The 24,437-nt window shown below is 38.2% G+C and overlaps 1 protein-coding gene across 1 annotated transcript in view; it reads left to right on the top strand.

Annotated features, from left to right (window-relative positions):
- SH2D4B (SH2 domain containing 4B) overlaps nt 1-24,132 on the top strand; it is a 69,545-nt gene extending 45,413 nt beyond the window's left edge. The window contains exons 7-8 of the mRNA XM_040607643.1: nt 17,808-18,028; nt 20,561-24,132. Coding sequence (XP_040463577.1) covers nt 17,808-18,028; nt 20,561-20,653 — 314 coding nt within the window. The 3' untranslated portion in view covers nt 20,654-24,132. The remainder of the gene's footprint in view (nt 1-17,807; nt 18,029-20,560) is intronic.
- Nucleotides 24,133-24,437: the final 305 nt, after the last annotated feature.

Raw genomic sequence — 24,437 nt, 5'->3', positions numbered from 1 at the left:
TCCTATTGAAACCCAAATTGCTTTACATTCTGAAGACTTCTTGCCCCCTTTAATTAAAACACTTCAAGGTTGTCTTCTCCATGTGCTACTATTAGAGTATGACATAGTGAGCAATTATAATTTCATTTAGTAAGCCATTGTGGTAGTTTAATATATTTACCTGTAATTTTACATTACAGTTCTGTGTTCTGTCTCCTTAATGAACTGGACTGTGTGTGAGAACATTTCTCTGTTACTGCAGCTCCTTCAGTCAGGCTTTCTTTATCACATTACATAAAACAGGAGAGGTGTTGCTGAGTGGAAAGCTCTGCTCTTAGTGTTTGGAAATGAAGATTCATTTATAAAAACCAAGTGATAAAAGAGCATATATTATTTGGAAGAAATCATATATGAGGACTTAGAACTGACCCATTTTAAAGAAAATAAGGAATGTTACATTCAAGTAAAAAGCCTTGACATCTACAAAGGTTGTTCATGCTGACTGGAAGAAACTTTTATGGTGACCAAAGCTAATGCAGAAGGCCTTGTTCATCTGTCCAGAAGCCTGAATCTGAGCTGTGGTACCCTTTTACATATATTATAATCTGTTCCTTAAATGCTGGATCATGCTTTCTCCTCTCAGAGTCAATTGTGTATGTGTGTGTTAGTTTGTCCATGCACAAGGTGCGCTTAGTCATCAGTCACTACCAGCACAAGACATTCAGCTCATGCTGTGTGTCTTTAAATGCTGCATCTAGATGTTCCTGATCACCCCCTCTAGCATACCACAGGTGTCCTGCATAGAAACTCGTTGGTCTTGGATGAATTGCTGATATCCTGCTTATTGTTGGTCCATATTTGTTTATCAGCCGTACCTCCAGCTCTTGTTCCTTTGCTTGCACGCTTACAATAACATGCTTTCTATTTCACAGGCTTCCATACATTTTCTTCAGCTTATGCTAGACAAAGTTATATTTATTATCTGTAGTATTTTCTGTTTAAAGCCCAGCACAGCAAATACTTGCAGGCCCAAGGTCAGAAAATTTTACTGGTTTCCCAGCAGATGTCTGCCTTACTGGTCCTACTGTCTTGCTACGCAAAGTGTCGAAACCGCAGTCCTATTGATCCAGCCTTAAGGCAAAAGATTAAAAGTTATTAGTTTGAAAGCTCCTTTGAAACAATGCTGTTTCCCTGCTAAGAAAACACAACTCTCTCAAACAGTATCAGCAGGTATGGTGTGTAGTTATGCAGGAGGAAAAGCATGTGATTGCACAAAATTATGTTACTGGTTTAACTTAATTCCAGTTCACCCAGTTAAAAAGCAGAGTGAAACACGTAAACTGCTTTCACTGGAGGAGATAAACGGTAGGAGATGTTATGAAAACAAAGGCAAGAGATTTCCAGAACTCTGCGGGTAACTAACCTGTATGTGCAACTTCACCATGTGACGCTGGCGTAGAGGCAGAATGCAGTGGTGTGGGAAACATAAATTTACCCTTCCCCTGCAAAAGTTAAGGGAATGGCAGCTCCTTTTCTTCCCTTTTGGATTTCAGAAAGGTCAGCTCTTCCTTCTTCTCCTGGCCTTTCAGTGAATGGGACTGTCAAATCACACACTCCTGAGTCTTTTTAAGAGGTAAAACTCCAAAAGTGCTATGCAGATTAGCACGCTGATCAGCGCTGGCTCTGACTGGATCATACCCTACCTCTCTATCCAAGACTAGCATATGTAACGTAATACACAAGAGTTCTTAATCTGTCATAAGGAGGACTTGAGTCTAAATCATGTATAATTCCATGGAACATTCTGCCACTGCTGTTACCACTGCTTCTCACAATTAAACACAGCATGGATCTTTCATGAGTGCATACGGCTATTGTAAATTCATTCTAGTATGCTTGATAAAAAGCTTGAAGTGAGCTGCAAAGATGTCTAGAAACTTCAGTCCAAGATACAAGAGAGTAATAGTTCATTAGTCATGGGATGGAGCTCCCTCTCCTTTTTTCTCTCTTAACCCACGCTACTGTTTACAGAGTGGGGATGGAATCTTTGAGAGCTAAGGTGGTGGTAGCAACAAATGATTCTTCACACTTGCTGTCTGTGTCCAGATCCTCTTATCACGTAAACTGGAATAGTTCCATTGATGAAATTTAGCATAAATGAAGGACTCTTAATCCCAGAGTTTGTATTACAAATAAAGTAAAAAAAATATGTTTGCTTCTGTTTGTAACTTCTTCAGAACCTCAGATGAAGTTGGTCCCTCCTTTGAAGCCATTTCTGCTTATTGAGTAGTGGCTTTGAACACCTGATTCAGATTATTCTGCTATGAGTTTGAGCCTAGCTGCTAGCTCGCTCACCTTCCAGTGCTGGTAGGAAATGAGGCTATTTAGTGGCTGGTTTTTAGTGGCTTAACTGAGAACTGGGTCACACCCCAGAGGATGTCCAGAACTGGATCATTGTAAGAGCTACACGCGGTTATTATACTGCCGCTTGTTGGGTGTGAAGTTTTTATTGTCCCAATGTTATTCTCATTTGACTTTCAACAGTGCTTCGGTGTCTGGTTCACTTTATTGAGTGATTAAAGGTAACTTTTTTTCCCCGAGGAACAGTGCACTAAATCAATATGCAAGAATGTTGCAAGCAGCTAGAAAGCACTGTAATTAACAAAATTAACTTAAAGTTCCCAAATCTAGCCAAGTGTGAGAAGAAAAATCAGTTATCAATATTACCCCTAGATTTGCTTTTCTTTGAGCTAGATAAAGTATAGTTTCTTAAGTACTTACAGAAAATACTGCAATCAAACTGCTTTGTAGAAATCTGTCTGGAACTGCTATTCTAATTTGAATATGGGCAAATATTCCAGATACAGCATGATTTAAATTTTTATCCCTTTTAACAGAAAAAGTTCTAATGATTACTTGACTAAAAAACAGGTAGAAAGATTTCTTCTAAGCTGATACCATCTGGAAGATTCTCACAGATGTAAATAGATTTTGTATTTGACTGCCAGTGTACCTAAAAAAAATGTATGCGTTGTTAAACCTTACACAAGTGGGATATATCTAAGGCAAAACTTTTTTCCGTTAGCTATGAAAAAAGCATGAAAAGCAAACAACACAGTATATTTTCTGCTTAGTTTTATCTGTTTTAACACCAGCTATAACATTTGAATTCCAGGGCTCCATGTTACTGTGACTTTCATTTTGTCCTTCTCTTTTGTGATCTCTGCTGACACTGTGATTTACTATTGCAGTTGTCATTTAGGTTTACGGAAAACGTGTCTTGACAGCTTCTTCACCACCTGTGAGATTATAGTATTCTAGGTAAACCGTAAAATATACGTGCTTTTGAAGACAATCATGGGCACATGTAAAGTTTTCATAATTTTTTAATCTATTAATTTCATCATAGAAAGGAGAAGGGTTGATTGGTTATTTTTGACTGTGATCTATTTTTATTAATAACCAAGGGGGTTTTATTCTTTAAAAATGAATTGAAATTGCATTTAATTGCTTTTCTTCTAATTCACAATAAAGAACATTACCATTAAAGCCTCCTGAGAAGTTTTTATACCTTATACTCATAAATTGTGGGGATTGCAGAGCCAATTGGACTATATAATTGCCATGATATCTACTCAGTATATTCATGATAGTGTGTCAAATTGGCTATAAGCTGTGGGCCAAATTTATAACAATAGCCCAAGTTCTTCCTAAAATTAATAGTTTCATGCTGGGAGCATACAGGAACCCTCAGCTATCTTATAAAGTACAAGGTAACATACCATGGGAAGAGAGAAGCTGGAGCTTACTGCACCCTAGTGACAATGCCACTGTCCTCCCTACCCACCGGAATGAGCCTTGGGCTGCCTTTCTAGGGCTGATGTAGATGGACCCCAGAATCAAAAAGTCAACTCTTGTTACTTGTGGAGATGGAGGTTCAACTGGATGTTTAATGAGTCTTGTTGGATGTCATCAACAAGATTTTGGAAGAATCAAAATCTAACTTCCATATACTCAGATAAAAAGCAAATTAAAATTAAAATAGCATAGCTACATCAATACAAATCAGTAACAATATAAAAAGGCCAGTGGAAAATATTAGCAACTCTAGCAAATTAGCAGCTTCTCAGAGGCTGTAATGTGATATTTTGTTTGCTGCCATGTAACACAATTAACTTCTAGGCATTTCAGTGTCCATTCACTGGGCAAATGCTCTTACGGTGAGACCACTAAATTAATGAAGTTGTATTCATAATGCATTCCCAGTGTACTGAATGACAAATCAATACTAGCGTAAAATAAAGCCATTTAAACTAGCAATATACCAGGAAGACTCTCGAAGAAGACTCTGAACGTTCCTAATGCTCAAAAACCGTGATCAACCTAGACAGCGCCTTTGTCATTAACCAGTAGAATTACAAAACCTTTCCTACACAGACACGCATTTTGTGTTACACTGCTCAAGACGTTTGTTCACAGAAATGTGACATTTGCATTAATCTTACTAAGTATGTATGTGTATATATATATAAACATACGGTTTTCAGTTTATATACAAACAGATTTTGAGTATCTAATAGTCCTTCCTGATGTCAAAATCTTACTTCTCTGTTTCACGGTAGTAATTGTGAAGCTCATTTGTTTTAGGTAGAACTGCAAATTAACTGCCTTTATGGAAGTAATTTAAGTATTTATTCAATATTATTTCTGCTGTCTAGATGCATCATGTAGAAAACTATTTGGATCCATAGATGTGTCAGTGACATCTGCTAGTCTAAAGCCAATGCAGTTGCCTTCCTTTTTATTCACTAGGATGATTGTTGTTCTTCAGATGTTCTTAAAATGTGCTTTCATTCAGTAAAATTCATTTATTTTTTTAAGTTTAATTATGAATAGAATTAGGATATATTTCCTGATTTCCTGAAACTGTAATCTGTATTTTTGGTTGCTTTATTGCACCCAGATAAAATATGTCAATCCTCTAATGAAGACAGTAAGTTCAGTTTCCAAGTCCAAGTTTGAAGTGTTGGGCTTTGTCTTAATTCACAAAAATTGTAAAAAGCTTAAGTATGTACAAAGATATTTTTAAATGTACTTTGTTTTTTTAATGAAGCAATTATATTGTTTTTATAAAAGACATATTGGTGAGCTTCATGGCAATATGGAGAAGGAAAGAATGCCCGAGAATGCCTGAGAACATGGATTTTTCTTTTTGTTGTTTTTTTTTGTTTGTTTGTTTGATTGGTTTGTTTGCTTGTTTTTTCCCCCTAGGGATGAGCTTGAGAAAGGGGCACTGCTGATCTTCCCTGAGTTTTAACCATTAAAAAAATCAGGCTTTTCATAATTTAGCTCATGACTGAATGCACTGCTTTTCCTTCCTGGTTTTTTGGTTGTTTTTTTTTTTTTTTTTTCTTTTTTTTTTTTTTTGTATGGTTCTTGGAGATGCTTTGATAAAGACAGGAGTACCCACAAAATGTGGTGATATAGATAGGGCTGCTTTGCATTTGTTTGTCTTTTTATTGTTAATCTCTGCACCATGCAGCCTCCAGTGCAATTAACTTAAGATATAAGAATTACCTTATTGTTCATTTTGCTACTTCTCCCTTGGCTTGATGAAATTTGCCAGTATCATCCTATTAACTAATTTGTTCATTTTCTTCATTTAGTAAATTCAGTGGCTATGTTTCATAGGTATTTACAGCTATAGTAATAGTGGCACAGGAAAACTGCACTCGAACTTAATGTTCGTGTCTTACTTATTCCTTTTGATATGAAATCACAGCATATTACAATTCTCAGTCATTTATTAGTATTATTAGAAAGCTTTTTGGCAGGTTGTCTCAATACAGTCTGTGTGGACAAGGGCCTGATGTTTTAATTTCTCTGTATTTTCTGTACTCTGTTACATGATGGGAAAATGGGTATAATGGGTCGCAAAACCGCCACAGAATAAATGACTGCATGACATCCAAGGCAAAAGCAAATCCGGCCCTAACTGTTCTGCCAGAGTTTATGTTGATTTATTATATCATTTATTCAGTATAATGTCATACTCACAGCCTAAACATTAAGAATTTAATAGGCACTGAATTCAGTCCCCTGTTTTCCTCTAGAAGTGATATATTCATGATAAAGCATGCAGATGGTGGGCTAACCACAGTGGGCTTTTTAATGAACGTGCATTATTGCTCTCTGTTTTATACAACCTTAAATGTGGCCATGTTTTCAGAAGAGGGGCTGATTACATAAAGGATCCAGTCTGCATTTGCAAACATAAATGATTGTTTGCCTAAGCATCCATGTATTCACAATTTGGAAGCATCAAAAAAGATTTACATATCAATACTGTAAGACTGTAAGTGAAACCATATATAATTTGGTTTAGCATATTTTGTTTTTCTTATGTCAGAATTATCTGAGGAGGAACATCTTACTCCTTAAGAAGCATCAGTATGTAAAATGTGTAGTAGAGAAGCAGAACCTGGTGCCAAAATAAATATATTGTATATGTTTTAGCATTTAATTTTTTAAATAGTGCTTATGGAATTACATGCTTTGAAAAGTATTCCACGCTTCAGTCAGTAATGCTTATTTTGGAGCTAGTAAAATATGCATGCTGTTTTAAAGGTTGGCATGGTTTATCCTTCTAGGTAGAAGTTTTGTGTTTGACTTGTCTTTCTTGTTGAGATTAAACACCTGTTGATCTGCAAGTGCAAGTATTTCTTCTGGCACTGGTTTTCAAAGAAAATCTCGATGGTTAAATGTACACATATACTTGAGGGAAGGGAGAAGTGGCAAGCTGATAAACATCTGAGACATGTTTTTTTCAGAAGCGCTCTCTGAGACTGACAGCAGTTTTAACGCTTGCAATTTTTTCATTCTTGTCTTCCACTTGCAGAAAGCGGGAAATGGTAACATTTACACACAAGTGAGCAGGTGTCTAGATTTTTAAGTTCCAGATGCAGCTTGCATTGAACTTGCGCTCAATTCTGACTCTAATGCCTCCAGCATTCAAAGTGTCCAGCGATCGATGATTTTGAAATTATTTGAATTGCTAATAATTTCTACTTCTACATAAATATTTCTTAAAATTCTTTTTTAAAGGAGCCTTTGATTCGAGATAGAATTTCCCCCAACCTCACAATCTTTTCTCAGTTTCTGTGTGTTCAGACTCTCCTTCAGCAACTACCTATCAGCCAGTAATGGGCCCTTTGAAGCCATGTCTCAAATCGTGTCTCTGTAGGAATGTCATCCCAGCTAAGGCTATCTGGGCGTAGTGCTGTCCCATGCACTATTCTTGTCTTTGGTCCACGTGTTCCCCCTGGAGTGTCATCTGGAAGTGTTGCTTCAGAATGGGTTGTCCAAAGCCAGGAAGGGGCTACAAAGAGACTACCTTTAACTAATCCTTCTACTTTACCTTTGCTTTAGATTTCTGTAAAAAAAAAATCTCACACTGGGCTTTATTCAGTTTTGTGCAATTGGTTTGGTAAAAGCTCAGTCTTCTGTATATTTTCATGTCTGCGCTGCCCTCAGAAGTATTTAGGAGGAACAAGGACTTTTGATGGCTGGATTAATGAGAATGTAAATAGATCCCAGGAGAGCTTTTGCTCTCTCACCCTCTCACGGGTCAGCTTTCTCATCTTTTTTCCTTGATTTAGATCTAATTTGTATACCAGAAATTTTTTTTTCTCTCATTTTCAAATTCAGCAAAATTTGAGGATTTGAATGAGAAGTAACAACGTGAGTAACATAAACAAGTGAAGTGGATAAGAAGTGCTTGTGAATGATGCCCACAAGCTAGAATTTCCCTCTCTTTTTCCTCTGTTGCTTTCAAGACCAAGACTGAATGAATGTATTTTGCCTGCCTGGAGAAAGGATGGTGAATACTGACCGCTAACCTTCTAAAAAACTGCCACGCTTTTCAATTTTCACACAAAACACAGTATCAGTGACTATTGTACCAGAACAGATGTGTTTTTCTTTGCTGGACCAGGATCAGAGCTTAAAATCAGCTTCTTTGGTCTACTGTGTTTTTGTATTACATCACCATACTATTTCTAGCCCTGCCAGGCTGTTCTAGTGAGGTATTTCTGTGTGCTTTACTGATTAAGCAAAAATTGATGTTTCAGAAGATACAGTAAAGTCTTAATATCTACTTCACATGTGTCACATCAGGCACCTATCACAAAAGTTTATTAATAGTCTGTATAGTCAGCTGTCTTTTCCACACATAATAGGAATTAAAATTCAATCCCGTTTGTATTGTAAGGGGGTGAACACATCTTACAGGAATAATGTTTGTAACAAAGTTCCCTATTCGGATTAGTGGTTTTTTGTTTCTTATTTGGAGTTGGCAGACATCCTCATGAATATGCTTATTTTCCATGACATTTACAGGAAATGTCAATACACCTATGTATGTAGCAGCATCTAGGATAGGCCTGGAAGTATTTACTGATCTTTTTTGTTTTATTTTTTAGGTTTTTTTAAAAAATTTTTTCCAGTCATCCTATCAGCAAAGAAAAAAACATCATTATAATTATCAATAATATTTGTACTGTTTATGTAATGCATCCTATTTAGGTTCTTGGAAACCTCCCTGTTGTTGGTCTTGCATTGACTTTATTAGAAAATAGAGGCTTCTAACTTCAGTCAGTGAAAACATTACAAAATTAAATATTCTTGCACCTAAATTTCTGTCAATTTACTGATCATACATGATGAACTACACTGAGAATGTAGTTTGAGAAACCACAGAAAATGGAATGGTTATCTTCCATTTTTAAAAATTAGCTTCTTTTCAGAAGCTGTTCAGATGGGAAAACTCACAAAAATTAAATGGTAATAGCAGAGGTTTAATGAAGGGATTTCATGTCAGAAGAGCCCATCTCTAAAGCAACAAGTCAGAAAATATATATATGAGATAAAAGGTTAAAGGTCTTCTGTGCTACCTTTTCTCCTCTGATAGGTGACAATAATGTGCAAAGAGAAGAGGGAGTTTGAAATCTTTGTTTTCTTCCTGGCTAATGGTGTCTATATGGCATTCTATAGGCTGATGTGAAAGAAAGAAAGGAAAGAAACCAGCACTAGGTTTTAAGGAGACATTAACAGAAAAAAATTATAGCTCTATTATACCAGCGGTGTATTCAGACAAGTAATGCAAACGCCTATCTCTTATGTGCTGCACTGCCTGTTAGTGAATATGGTATAAATATTTTGACAGTGAGTGTAAAGGGTTTTTAGAGTATTTGATAGTTTGGGTATAGAATGAACTTTAAAGGAGAAAATTAAGGGGTATATTTTCTCCAGAGTGCATAGGGAGTTAACTGTGAGCCACACTGGCAACAATGGATGTAGCACATCTGATTTTCTGTAAACCTGAAGAGGAATACCCCTTATAACAGTCACTTGCTGAGGCGATCGGCTCCAGAGCAGGCATGTTCTGTGGAGGTCGCAGCCTACGCGGGCTCCTGAGCTGGGGAACCCCAGGGGAGTGCCCAGACCCACAGGGTAATGGCAGCCACCCCCTGCTCCCACAGCGTCAGCCCCGGGGATCACGGCCGGTGGCAGTTTGGGCGGGAGGGTGCCCCTTCGAGGGAGGGACGTTCTGCTGGCTGCGTGAAGGGGCTGGAACCCACATAACCCACCCCTAGAAGTGTTCAAAGCCAGCTGAGCGACCTGGGCTGGTGGAAGGTGTCCCTGCCCACGGCCAAGGGGCTTGGAACTAGATGATCTTTAAGGTCCCTTCCAACCCAAACCGTTCTGTGATTCTAACTGCATTGCTCATTTAGATAGGTTTTTCAAAGATTCCCAGGGGAGTCAGGCACCCATTTCTTTCAGTGTGTTAGTAGGTTTTTAATTGCTTTAAGGCATCTCAGCCTTAGGGAATTAAGAAAGCTTCTGACGTCTGAGTTCTCTTTATTCTGAGACTTACTTTATCCTGGCAGAACAGAGATATGAATACATATTATTAAAAAAGAGAAGAAAAAGAGAAAAAAACCCACAACAAAACAGGCCTATATATATTTTACAGATGATACCTTTCCTTGGTGAATTTCTCCTGTGTAAAGGCTCAAGATAGTCCTATGACCACATAAGTCTTCAAGGAGAGCTTCTGTAGGGCATGGTGCTTTATCAGTATGCCTCATCCTTGCCTGAAGAGATCTCTTCCTATCAGAAAAACATTATTCCTCTGGGCTTTGATTTTCTATACATGTCTGTAAGTAGCCCAGGCATACTTTCCATATCAAATGAGGCCCACTGGGGAGGTTGCTGGGGTTCACTGGTGTATCTTAAATGTACCAGGATGGTTACAAAGGAGAGGAATGGTGAAGGTAACAGACTCCTGCTCACCTTTCAACAGCAAACAGCACAGGTTTATCTCTATCTTAGGCACGCTACTGTGTGCATTGCTCCTGAGCTTGCGCAGAAGAAAAGGTGGTGAATGTGAAACAAAGAAGTGTTTTTCCAGGGCCTCCCTAGCCAGTGTCACTTCACTCTGCCTATGTAGCTCAGAGAGGAGTCGTGCCCTGCACTGACCACTGAGTACTCAGATAACCTATCCATGACACAGCCAGTGTATTTCAGATGTGCATTTCACTTGTTGATTTCTAAATACATTCCAGCTTTGCCTCCTGTTGCGGTTCTATGCAGAAAAGAAGGTTTTAGTTTATTTACTCATATTTTAGGTTTTGCTTTTTTGTGATGCTATTGTCAGCACAGAGTCCTATAGTCCTTTATATAGTAACATTTATGGATACTATGCAGTTTACTAGAACTTAGATTACCAACGTGCAGCACAGCATGAAATACCTGTCTTCTCACCAGCTGTACTCGGCGCCCCTTGGCTCTTCCCTTGGGCTCTTGCCACAACACTTGTGGCCAGGTTTGGGGGGAAAAAAAAGAAAAAAAGAAAAACAGTCATTGTGCTGAGGTTGTTGGTTTGTTTGTTTATTTTTTGTTGGTTGTTGGGTTTTTGGTTTTGTGGGTTTTTTTAGTTGTGTTTGGGTTTTTTTTTCTTAAAGCCTGGCCATTTATTTTGGTGCCTAAATGGGAAGAGAACTCTTTTGATGACCTAGTCCCACGTGAGCTTGTCCTGCCTTAACAGCAGATGGTGAATAGCTTCAACAGCTTTGTTTCTATTACCAGCTGTCTTTGATTTACTCCCTTGCTTTGCTTTGCAGTCTTTATTGCTTCTATTCTGAAATAGCAGAGGCAGAGCTATTGTTATCTCTCAGCCATAGTTTTTCTCACACAATGCTATTGATCTCTTCTTCCGCTATTTGTTTTGTTGCACTATCCAAAAAGTATTATGACTAAAAGGAAGGAGAAGAAGGAGAGGATGAAACCTTTTTAATACAGTAGCATGCTGTAAGATCCTACTGCTGCAAATGTTTGTGCATGTATTTAATTTTGCATGCTTCTCCTGCTGTAAATGCTGGAGAAATCACAAGGTATGACCTAGATATGTACATTATCCTTTGGCTATTTCAGTTGCAGATCAGTCCATAAACCATCATTACTGATAACAGTGTTCTTTAAGTTATATGTGACATCAATAGTCTGGAGGATAACAAAGCATTCAGTCTAGAATCTAGTTTTGTAGATTGTGTCCTTCTGAATGAACAACCAGAAGTATGTTCAGCCAGCTTAAGAGTCCACATATAGACTTGCACCTGTGGGAGAGAATTGAAAAACTCAGCCTGAGGAAACTGTTGCTTTGAGTGATGTAGAGACTGCTTTTCTTTGAGAGCATAAACCACAGCTGCTCTAGTTCTTGCACTGCAGGGAAGCAATCACTTCATCTTCCCTGCTTTTATGCTTTTGATCTTTCTGAGCGGTTGAAGGAGCCGGATTTTTCAACTTCTGGATCAGAGCTGGTTGCTACTGTCACGCATTTGAACATTTGTTTCAAGCCTTTACTGTCCCACCTTATTATGAGATCTAAAAAAGTTCAGATCTATTCTAAACCTTAGTTCCCCAACTTCAGTTTTCATCTTAGCTTGTGTTTGTTCCTCCTGTATATCTTCCTTTGCTGTGGTCTCTGAAATCTATGACCCCCTCCATTAGGTTCGTAGACTAGCGTTCTTACAAGCTGTTCCTGCGCCTCCTGACAGTGGTTTATGTTAATGCTGGGATGCTAACACAGGCTGTCAGCTCTTCCAAAACCAACTGGCTGCAATTGGCTTAATCCCTTCTGAATTTCTGTTTACTTTTCTGATTATTTCTTTCAAAACTGATTGCCTTTATTCATATTTTGGTCCAGAGTAGGTAGGGTCTTTACTTCCAATTACTGGTGTTTTATTATTCTAAAGAAGTAGACAGAAAAAACTATGAATTATGTATTTTCCTCTCCTCAAACTGGAACTTTCCTGTTTTGATTAAAAATACCCAGGACCCTAAAAGCTGTTCTAAACAAATTTATTTTCTGGCTTTTATAGCAGTTTGTTTTGAAATTGGTTTCAGCTTTTTTCAAGGTGAGGTGTAATCCAACTTTTGACTCTCAAATTAAGTCTCATAGAGAGGAAATTTATTTGAATTTTTTTTGAAAATTTGCTTGTTTATTCCTCTTTGGGAAACGTTTTATTCCAAAGTAGCACAGTTATAGTAGTATGTCTGTCTAGCTCAGATTTTCAGTTCCTTAAAAAATGGAAGGGATTGGCTGGTGCTTAGCAGACTGATCCTTCTAACCCTTGTGCCAATTTATCACTATCTTTCAAATTACTGTTTAGATCTGCCTGTATAATCGGACAAATATACTCCTTTACATTAGTCGGGAGTTATCTGCTAATTCCTCATAATTCCTTGTGTTTACTCATTTATTTATTTATTGTTTACACTTGCTCTAGGTGTAATGTGTCTGTATGACCTTTAGCATGTGAATTATTCATGTAATGATTGCCAAGGATATTTGTATTCATATGGGCTTTGATCTAATCCCACTGAAAACAAAAGAGATACTGGTATTAGCTTCTCTTGCTCCTAATTTTGATTGGTGACCTAAATCCCACACCTTGCTGGTTAGATGTCTTAAGTTGTATAAACAGGATAAGTCTCTTTCCTCTCATGACTACCTGTGAATATTCATAATTGTTCAACAAATCAATTTTGCATGAAATAGAAAGCTTTTCATAATGGTCATGAAAGCACTTTTGGCATGAATGCTTCTCATTAATATTTATTCATGCCACTATTTGTGATGCTTTGCTCTGTGAGTAAAACCTCATGCACTAGAGTGTTTGAGATCAAGGTAATGAAAAAATATGAAAAGAGAAAACATCAGCTAAGCAAATAGTTTCTATTGCAGAAGGGTAAATGAAAACTTCAATGTGTTCGTCCTGTATTTTCCCCTCTAATTTTACTCGACTTCTTGGCATATATAAATGCACATATGCATTTTAAAAATATATGGATCATGAAAGGCCAAATTATCTTTATGTATTGACATTGTTATTACATGCAGTACATTTGACCACTGGTAGATTACAACAATGGACATGGTGTAACTTTGTGCTCTGTATAATCGAAAGAGTAATTTTAGACTTCTAGTATATAGTCTTGCCTTGTTGCCAATGTTTATCAGCTTTTCTGGTTTGGATTCATGCTTGTTATGGCATTTTCTTAGCAAATATTTATGTATTTTATCTCCTGAGTTTCACTCAAGGAAGTATGTAGGATAATGCTGAGAGAGGAGTGGGAAGCTGAAGTGTCATTGCATAATATTTCCAAATATCATTTTCTGGTATTGAGGCTGCTGTAAACTTGGAAGGCAGTGTCAAGATTTTTTAGCTGTGCCCACTAAACTCAAAACGGACACTCCATGCGCTTAATATACTTTAAATGTTAGGATGTTCTTTCCCCTTTTTGGAAGATTGGTGGCAGTAAAAAGAACATAATTACAACAAAAATATTAAGATTTGCCTATCTACAAATTGTCATTACAGGAACTGTTTTTAAAAATGAAGCTGTTAATTAGGAACAAGTCAGTTGATGATGAATGTCCTATGATTTGAAATAACTGTCTTGCAAAATGTTATTTTCTTGCTAAGGATCAAAAATGTTACTAGGTATAAGCACTGCAAAACCAACATGTTTAAAGTGTACAGGTAGATGCTTGTAACATAGATAGGTGCATGCAGTGAATTTGGGGGGCAAGGGGCTAAAATTCAAGCCAGCTGATAGAGTTTCCATGGTTTCAAGAGGAGCCGCATACACTTTTGATCCTGTCCCAGTCAAAACCTTACAGTTCTCTTACAGTTTACTATAGACAGCCGCAGTTTGTATACTCTATTATTTGGCATGACAGGTAGAAGATGTGAGTGAGGTTCAGTGGGGTAGCTAACTGCTGTCCAATATGCTAGTCTGTATTTGGCCACGTGACAATCTGAAACTATGATACTGATGATAATTAATTGTGAGGTATATATTTTAAAACAAATTTGCAAAGTTGTGCTTATGTGAAAGGATTATTGCTTTTGACACAGTGTCACTTTACACCGAGTGAAGATGTTAAGATGTTGCCTTTTTTTTTTTTTTTCCTAAGAGATTAGCGAGAATTAGAGGGGAACATCAGCTTTCAAAGCACCAGTGGTTTCTTTTCCAGTTAATATTTCAAATTAATATCCTAACTAGCACAAATAAGAGCACTGATGGATCTAAACTTCTTACCAGAGTCTTGGGAAACCAAGGTTTCTTGACCTCAATTCAGACAATATTAAATGTTCATGTAGGGGTTTCACAGATGTTGTCTATTTCTCTACAACTTTTCTCAGGAGTGAACAGTGCCACTGTTTTTCTAGTTATCTTGAGAACAGTATAACATTTTTTAAAGGGTGGAGGGAGACTTTCAGTGCTGCAATCACCACCCACTGAAGAATTGAACCAGAGAAAAATAAAATAACTGGGAGGCAGAGAGGGGGAGGAGGTGGCGGGGAAAGATGGTTTCTCATGAGCTGTTAACAGAATCAGGAGAGAAAAAGGGAAGAGAGCAGCTGGCTGATAAATTATTACACCATCTTTAGCAGAAAAGAGAATAAAAACAGAAAAGAACTTGGCTGTAATCGATGTAGCATTTCTCACCTACTCAATGATATAAAGCACCCAGAACAAAAATAAGGTCTGGCAAAGAAGATAACATCATGTGGAAGCCTGCAGTGCTTTACCTGTACTGGTGAGAGTTAAGAGTAGATGAACAGATTGTTCAGCATTAAACTAATCAATGCTAAATAAATTTCATATTATATGCCTGATAGTGATGGTCATTCAAACCCTATAAATATCCTAAGAATAATTTTCACCATATAATACAAAACCTCTTTTTCTACAACTCTTTTTTTTTACCAACCCTCTGGTTTTATAGGTGCTAAATTGTCTAGGCCACCTCATTCCCTGGCAGGGCTGCATAAACAGTTCTAACGCTGCTTAGAGAAGGGGTAGTTGTAACAGCACCCAGTTCCTATCCCAGACGTTACCAGCATGATTGTAATCTAGCATTACAGTATGAACGTTGATTATTGGAATTGATGTAGGATTTGCTGGTGATGGATTCCTGTATCGTTGAATGCTCTGAGGTTCTTAGTGTGGCTCATCTACATGTATTTCTAGCAGAGATTTGTCAAGGAAGTAGGCATCATAATCACTAATAAAACCTTTCATTGTATTTTTAAATAAGGTCAATTTGAGAGAAGACTGGATTAACAAAGCGTGTAATTTCAGAATAATTCTTGTGTAATTCTTGGCACGTGGTACCTGGTATTGGAATCTAGTGATACAGCTTCACGTAACATGCTGTGTCATATGGATTCATATTAGTACTATCTTTTCATTTGAACAGAGTTCAAGACTTTATAACAATTCGTTTTGGAATAGTTGTAATAAAAAAATAGATCTGCAAAGTGCAGTAAATGACACTGTTGGCTGAGCAGTTGCATGCTCTTTCTAAACAAATGCGTATGTTTGCATGTTTATTGCCTGTTTTGCATGGCTGGTGCAAAGATGATGTAATATCCTCCAGCATCATTCAGCAGAGTATGTATGTGTGTGTTTCTTCTTGGTACTGAGGATGTTTCAGTAGTAACCTCTTGAGCCCCGCTGAGATTGAGCCCTTGCTGTGTTCATCACTGCACCAAGTAAAACCGTAAAAGAAATTCATTGTCTCAAAGTAGACAAAAGCTGAAAGAAGATGCTTTTTGACTTTTCCTAACATCAGACAGTGCTTGCTTTTAGGACCCAGATCTCCCCAGTCCCTTCCTATGTCTCCCAGAGGCATAATTTTCCTTGTGGGCTTAATTAGAGCATCCTAAAATTTGGTCTTTCAGGTAGGCCCTGGGCATGGTTAGCATTACAGTAAACCAATGTAGCTTTTCAGTACCCAGACTCCATAGACCTCTCACAAGGACAGGTGTAGGAATCTATCCTATCCTACAAGTTCCATTAAATACTACATGCATTGTTTTGAGAAAGTTTAGCTTCCCAGAGAGTAACTTTGGAACATGTACATATATTATTTATTGAAATTGGTGTCATGTTCATGTTCAGGATGGCCTAATTCAACATCTGTTCCTGATTAAAGTGAGCATCTGGTATTTCACAAATAATTGTGAGGCATGAGCTCACTGTCCTCTAGGCCTACCAGACAAATTAGAACCCAGCTCTCTAGGATGGTACAACCAGTTCACTGCTTGGTGAAATTCTGATCACACCTTTTACATGGGGTGTGATCAGAGTGGGGTTTATCTGTTATACCCTGTTTGCAAGCAAGTACCAGCAACTTCAGTGTTGTGTCCCAGGATCAGGAAGAAAGAAAGGAAGATTTTTCCAACACAGCAGAATAAAATGAGAAAGTTCTTGAAAGCTCTACCCCTGTTAAACTTTTTTCCCTTGCATACTCTGATAATCTGAATTTGTGATCCTTCTATTGCGCTGACAAATAAGTTTGTTGTACAGCAAAGGAAGGAATTCATCTATAAAACAACTGTTTGGTGACCAGGATATGGGGAGACAGTTTGTTCCCTGAGAGGTAAATTGGCTCATAGAGAAAATGACCACCGGGTGGTGACAGTTACGCATTGCAAGAAGCCCCAGCTAATTTTCTCTTCTCTTGTCCTGGAGCAGGGTGCATAACTCATTATTGTTTGTTATGAATTGTAAAGATGAGCTCACATCTAGTCAACAAATACAGTATTCAATCTTTTCTTTGTGTTGGTACTCTGTTTAGCTCATGGCTACAGTTTGTAGCTAGAGGACACTGATTCTACTGATACGTACTCCGATATTAAGCCTGAAATGCCCCAGAAGGAAAGGACTGTGATCTTTGTTTCTTGTTTTGCTCTGTGACAGCGTTCCCTAGAAATACAAGCCCATCTATGGATGAGTGTGTATGGATGGATGTACAAAATGAGAAAAATGCTTTTTCTCCTGGCACTTGCTTTATATTCCTTCTGTAAGACCTATAAAGCAGTTGTAAGGCAACAGTCAGAAGTACTGCAATAAAATTGCAAGTATCTGTGCAATCACTTGTACAGAAGTCACTGGTCTGATAGGCCAGTTGTGTTTGTGCACTTCCCTTGAAAAAGCAGTAAGGATGGGAAAAAGCAATTCTTAGTCAGATAATTAAAAAGCATATCCCACCAGACTCCACCAAAACTCTTACAGCTGTCCTTCGGAAAAGAATAGCATAAATGGTGTCTCCATAGCTCTAACTCCTCCTACAGACATTTCAATCTGGGGAAGTTATGCCACTTTCATTACACTTCTGCTCTGCGTTTGTTGTATTTTATTTACTCTGACAGACCTGTTTTCTGCATAACTATAGGGTTTTTTCTTGCCAGGTATTATCAGCCGCCAGGAGGCAGAAGAGTTGTTGATGAATAAATCTGAAGGAACATTCCTAGTGCGGGTCAGCGAGAAGATCTGGGGCTATGCATTGTCTTATCGACAGCAAAGTGGGTTCAAACACTTCCTGGTTGATGCTTCGGGGGATTTTTACAGCTTCTTGGGGGTAGATCCAAACCGACATGCAACACTGACAGATCTTATTGATTTTCACAAGGTAACACTTGCTAGGTAGAGGTCAATAGCTGAGTGGAATGGATTAATAATTTAGAAAGGAATCATGTAATTTGAAACCACACTGAAAAGTAGTAGTAACCATAGTGGGGAAAAGAATATACATACATGTTCTACACTAAGCCAAGCTGTAACATTTGTAGTTTGTGTCTTTTGTTGCAGTGAATCAGAAGGCTTTTCCCCTTCTTTTGAATGCTTCAGCATGTATTTGTGTCCCCTTCTAAGCAGATTCTTACACAATGTGTGCTCTCCTGGGCTGAAAATGGACCTTATTATAAGGACTGACAGAGCTAACACTTTTTGGCCCGCTTTGCTGTGCAAAATTGGACTGGAAATACCGTAGAATGGTCTCTCAATGAAATTTCAGCATTTTTTGACCTTTAATGTGGGAGCTGTAACATGCAAAAGCAAAGGAGTGGGGCCCTGCAGTAAAGAAGGGAACATGGAAGGGTTCTCTTGGAGATGTGCTAAGGTCATTCCTTTATCCAAAAAACTCTTACAGGAGTAATTTACTACTGTTCTTTGACTTTAGATGAGTTTGAATTACTCTGCTTCTAACTTGTGTTTCTTTTTGTCAGGCTGACTAAACAGTAGCACTGTTTCTGATAGCATAGCTTGTTTTCATCATCTTGCATGTCTCCACATCTTCATCAGTTTTAATTCTGCTTTTTTCTTAGCCACCCTTACAACTTCTATTCATCCTCTCTTTTCTAGTTCCCTTGCCTTTTTTATGCTTTTCTCACTGTTGTTTCATATGAATTCTGTTAACATTTTGCTCCTCCTTCACAGCTTTTCATTTTTTCAGTATTCAGTCTCACAGACACTAAGCAGAGGTTATTTTTTTTCTAATTTCCCTTCTTTTTAGAATACTTCTTTTTTTGCAGCTACTTCACAACATTTCTTCGGTGTTGCCTTAGCATCCCGTCACAGATCACTATGACATTATATTTCCACAGATTATATTTCCACATGGGAGACTAGTAGGTGACACATTTGACCAAAAAATACATCCTCCCCTGATTTGATGAAATTCTTTCTCAATGGCCACGTTGGAAGCCAAACTCCCCAAGGCCCTTCTTCCTCTATCCCAGTTTTTATTGCTGTGTGTGACACACAGTATGGAATATCCTTTTGGCCAGTTTGGGTCAACCAACTGGTCTGTGTCCCCTCTCAGCTTCTCCCTTAGTGCCAGCCTACTCATTGCCAGAAGGGCCTGAGTAGGAAAATGAGAAAGCTTTGGGTGCTGTGCAAGCACCGATCAACAATAGCCAAAACACTAGTGTGTTATCAACACTGTTTTATAAAGCCACAAATTCAAACACACTACTATACAGACTGCTGAGAAGAAAGTCAGCTCCATCCCAGCCAGACCGAGTACAACTGGAAAGAGTCTATAAACCAGGGCCCTGTCAGAGAAAGAAAAGCACATGTACAACACCTCAAATGCAGATTATCAGCCATTGGATATAGGAGCTCTGGCTAAAGTAGTGTCCGCTGTGCTGCTGGAGAGGAGTGATGGTGACAACTGATTCCAACCATCTCTGCTCCAGCTGTGTTCCTGTGTTATCATCACAGCTCATCCTCGGCAATCATTGTACTAGAAACACAGCTATTTACAGACAGCAGCAGGGCACTTGTCAGAAGCAGAATGGCTTTTGGTTCCTGACATTTAAAAAAAAAAAAGTTTTCTTAGCTGTCCCCTGATAATAGTTAACAGCTCCCACTGTAGTAAGCCCATCAGAGAAACTGGTTCAACTTTAACATCACCACACAATTCTCTTGTAACCGTCTAGCTTAATAGCTATATTAAAACTGGTCTCTGGCAATCCCTTCAGGAGGCATCTTATCCTGTCTCTCACATGGTTTTCTCTGAAGCTTTTCTGCCTGCCCTTTCTGGTGAAGTACATTGTCAAGTGTCCCAAACCTTCTGGTAACCAACTCTGCAGTCTTCAAGTAAATGGTTGCGCTGCAGGCATACTTTCTCTTGCGTCTATTGCTATATTGTTTGGAAAAGTTACCACTTCCTCAGGACTATTTTTGGCAAGAAAAAACTTCCCCACCCCAAAAGTTGCATGGACTTCTCCTTGAGGGTCCTTTTCACTTTCAATCAAAACGAGCAGGGCTCATCTAAAACTGCTTCGTTTTGCTTTAAAATATATTAAGAAGAGGTCACTCAAGCAACTCAGTTGACAGAAGGGGGTGGTAACCATTAGCTGGAAGAACAAACTTCCTACAGAAGAGGGTATGAGTGTGCATTTTCTCTTATTATTAATTGCACTTAAATACTGTGTGCAAAGCAGCAATAACCTAATCCAAGATCATTGCTAAATCTTTGTGTTTACTTCCACATGACCTTCTCAAAAACATGTGATGTGGTTTGTACTTCACCAAGCATTTACTCATAATTGGTTACCAATTACAGTGGAGTGATGGTCTTTATTGCTATCAGTTGCTTTTCTTAGAAGACAGGGAAAGTCTTATACCTTTGACATTTTAATCGGTTTTATCTTTCTAGGAAGAAATTATCACATCCTCAGGTGGGGAGCTACTACTGGAGCCATGTGGACAGCAGAGGAATCCACCAGACTACAGCCCTTTATTTGAATAACGGATCCAGGACTAACAGGAATGCATTCTGGATATCTGTAGTAATAGATAGCTACAAAATTAAACATTGAAAAATAGTTAACAAACTTTCAAAGCCACTGGTCTTGTGGCCAAAAATTATCCTCATTAGAAGGCCCAAAATTTTTCTGGTTTGCATCTGAATTATCATCATTATTTTTATTGCTAACATTTTAAAGGTGAGAAAATACTGGCACATTACAAATGAGGACTATTCCCAGAATTTTTTCAAGGGGTTGTGGCCAATTGCGCTGGATGCTAAGTTCCTATCTTAATTTTCTCAATGTCTGAGATTGAAAATGCAAAATGCAGCAACAAGTATGGGCGGTAACTACTCACAGTATTGTATGAAGTTCCGGTATTGGAGAACAGATTCTTTTTTCCAAAGAAAGGTTTGCCGGTTGGTGCACTTTTGATAACAAAAGAGACAGTCTTAGAACATCCTTTTGCAGTTTGTGATTGCTTAAGTGGTTAGGTGTAGCTGGAAACTTGCCATCTGTTTTTGAGTTCAGGCCTACAAAGTTCCCCACAGTAGAGACAGAATAAGGTCATTCACATTTTATTTACAATTTCATGCAGTCCAACAGCCTTGGAAAGAATTTTACTCCTGGACAGAAAGTGGTCAGTTTATTCTGAACTAGTTATTCTGATGAAAGCAGTTTGATTTGCAGTAACAACAGCTCCTCTCACTGGCCTTGTCATGTTTTCTGCCTTCTGCTGTGCAAGATACGTGCTGGAGATTCCTAGCTTTACTTTGCTATAGGGCCAGGTATTTTTCCTTAGCTAAGCTATGAGTGAAGGTGAGGGTGGTATATTTATCCATAGAAAAGATACAACTAATTATATTATCATTACGCTATTTCAGGGTTGTTTTTTTTTTTAAAAAAAAGCCACACAATGTGTTCTTGATCCATTTGTTATATGTACTAAACCCCATGAAAACAGAGTTTTAGTCTAGATCTGTGGAGCAGTTGCTTAGTGTTTGGACTATAAACAAAATAATCTCATCACAGTAGTTGACTTGCCCTCCTGAAATTTGTGTCTTAGCAATCCTTTCACTCTGGGCTGACACATGGTGTAGATATGGTCCTGTATTGTTTTACTGGTGAGCTGGATACTATTGAGGCAGCCAGTTCAGGAAGTGTAGTTAAACTGTTACTATTACCTTCCCGTGCTCCTTGCTCTGTTCCCATGAATAGCCAGATAGATAACTGCTGGGTATAGAATTGTTCTTTTCAGTTCCCAACATCTGTTTTGCAGGGCAACGTTTCAAGTAACAGGGTTGTGACGGTTTTGTATGCAACTGATTTGTTTGAGTGAGGTGGGACGCGAGGGAAATAGTTGTATACCTATTGCTTAGTCTCATAGTCATGCCTTTAACAGGCGGTTTCTCAGTACCTTTTTGTATGTGATGTGTATTTTGAGATGTAAAGTAGACCGCTACATATATTTGTTATCCATGGTTCATTTTCGCCTGGGAATCTCTGAACACGTAGGAAAGGCACACTGAGTATATTTCTGTATGCTACTGTTTTGGGCAGTCTCTGAATTCCTGCGTGGTTCCCTTCCAAATCCTAGTGTAGAGTTCCCTCCCAAACCCCATGTAAATCTATCTCTCCTCAAGTAGTCATTTCTCTGGACTCACGGTTGCCTTCTATACTTTGACCTAGATGGTAAGCTCATTTAAGAAAAGAAACTTGTCCAAGCTTATAAAGCACATCATCTATTTAAGGTGCCACAATAATAATAAATACCTTTGGAAATATCAACTTTTTTCATAATTAATTATGCAGTTACCCCATGTTAAAGTTCAGATTTTTGCACACAAACTTCATTGTTCAGGAAAATTTTCTTTTGTTAACATTGCTTTTTGTGTGATTTAATCCATCAATGTTTGTGACCCATGAAAAGAAAATTCTAACAAACTTTCCCACAGAGACTTAGCTGGACAGTTGCTGTATTAAATCACTTGGGAGACTGGCTCTGGAGGTTTTAAATAGTTATTGTTAGTACCTTATAACAAAGAAAACCAGGACACAGCAAATAAGCAATGCTTATTTGCTGGAGCAGCTGTTCTTAGTGCACAGTGCTCAGATAAGATGACAGCTGGGCTTTTCACAGCAAGTAGGCTTACAGAAGTAGGACATTCTTTAGGAATGTCTGATACCTTAAGAAACAAAGTGACTTGGCAGCTAACTAAAGGGTCAAGGTACCCAAATGGTCTTGGAATTTTGTTAAAGTGTGCTCCTTTGCAGGTCACCAGGGGCTAGATTCTTGAAGTGGAATACAGCTCTGCAATTCTGAACATAGTAACCTTATGTAGGCCTCCAGCAGGATTTATAGTCTCCATTAAATGAGAAGCCTGGAATGTGTGATCTGGGATCAGAATACACCTGTATTCTATATACCTGTATATAGAAACATTGAATCCAGCAAACAGAATGTGAAGTTCAGCACACTGTGCTTCAAATATGGACTCTGTAAAATAAATCACAGAGTAAGTTGCTTTTTTCTAATAGGATGTTCACTAAGTACAACCTACCTCCTCCAAAGAGCCCCACTATCTACCAGCTGCTTCCTTTGAGAAACTAGCTCTGCTCTTGCTCCCTCTGTATACGCATCTCAGGAAGCACCTCAGCTTCAGGTTCTTCACAGCTGCACATGTTCCCTCACAGAACAACTGGAGCTCTGCTTTAAAGGAGAACAGAAAGGGAATTTTTTTTAAGTAAAAAATGTAGGTACCTATAGACTGTATCTCTGAGGCCAGAGAGCAGCAGCTGGCTGCATAGGGCTGAGGGTCTAAAGGTGGTACTGAGTAATTAAGGTGGTATTTAAACACCTAGACATCCTTGCAGACTGGTGTTTTACCTTCATGAACTGTTGAAAAGAAAAGAAAAAAAAAAAAAAAGGTGGCATGAAATGCCTCCTTCTCTTTAGAAAAGGTGCTAGGTAAGCTGGAAAAGAAGACATGCAATTTCCAAAGTTTTTGGAAGTTTACTCAACCTATTATACACAGTGTTGGGAATGTTTATAGACAGAATATTGAAGAACATGTTCCATAAGGAATTCACATTCAGAGACTGATAATCATCCAGCTATTTATTTTTAGTGACACACTTCAACTGCTTGTGTTTTGTTTATCTGATAAGCAGGCTTGGAAATACTAGCTACTTAGTTTATGTGTCCTTTTGTGATGTAATTAACACCACAACAGCATCATCATTTTCACTGTGGAGCACATTTCCTACTTTTAATTTTCTATTTTTTTCTTTCTGAATCCCATTCATTTCTCATTCTAGGTTTTACCTGGCTTTAAAATAAATCCCTTGTAAATTCTCCTGCAAATGAAATTACTTGGAAAACTGCAATTTCACCTGAGAGTTTTATTATGCTAATAAATGTCAGAATTCTCAAGTGAAGGAATGGCTTTTTTTTTCCCTTTTTTCATAGCCCTACAGAAATAATGAAAAATAGCCAGCCAATTCATAGTTACCAGGAAAGAAAAACTCAACAATACATAACCAGAAACAGCAGCAATAAAATGCAATGCATCTTAACCGAAGATAAATTTTGAAGGAAATAAAAGGAGATCAGAGCAAGCAGAAGTTAAGAAGAACAGAATCTTTCCTTGGTAGAGATGTGCAGCTGCTGTCAATATACTTGAGGGCTGTGAGCAAAGTACAGGTGTAGAGATGTTTTCTAAGCTAACAAATGCTTCTTGTTGCCTTCAGAAAAAGAATTAAAAATTGGACTATTGAAAGGTAACC

The sequence above is a fragment of the Falco naumanni genome, chromosome 9 (genome assembly GCF_017639655.2).
Source record: "Falco naumanni isolate bFalNau1 chromosome 9, bFalNau1.pat, whole genome shotgun sequence".
In the NCBI taxonomy this organism is placed as follows: domain Eukaryota; kingdom Metazoa; phylum Chordata; class Aves; order Falconiformes; family Falconidae; genus Falco; species Falco naumanni.
This window is presented reverse-complemented; position numbering and strand designations above follow the sequence as displayed.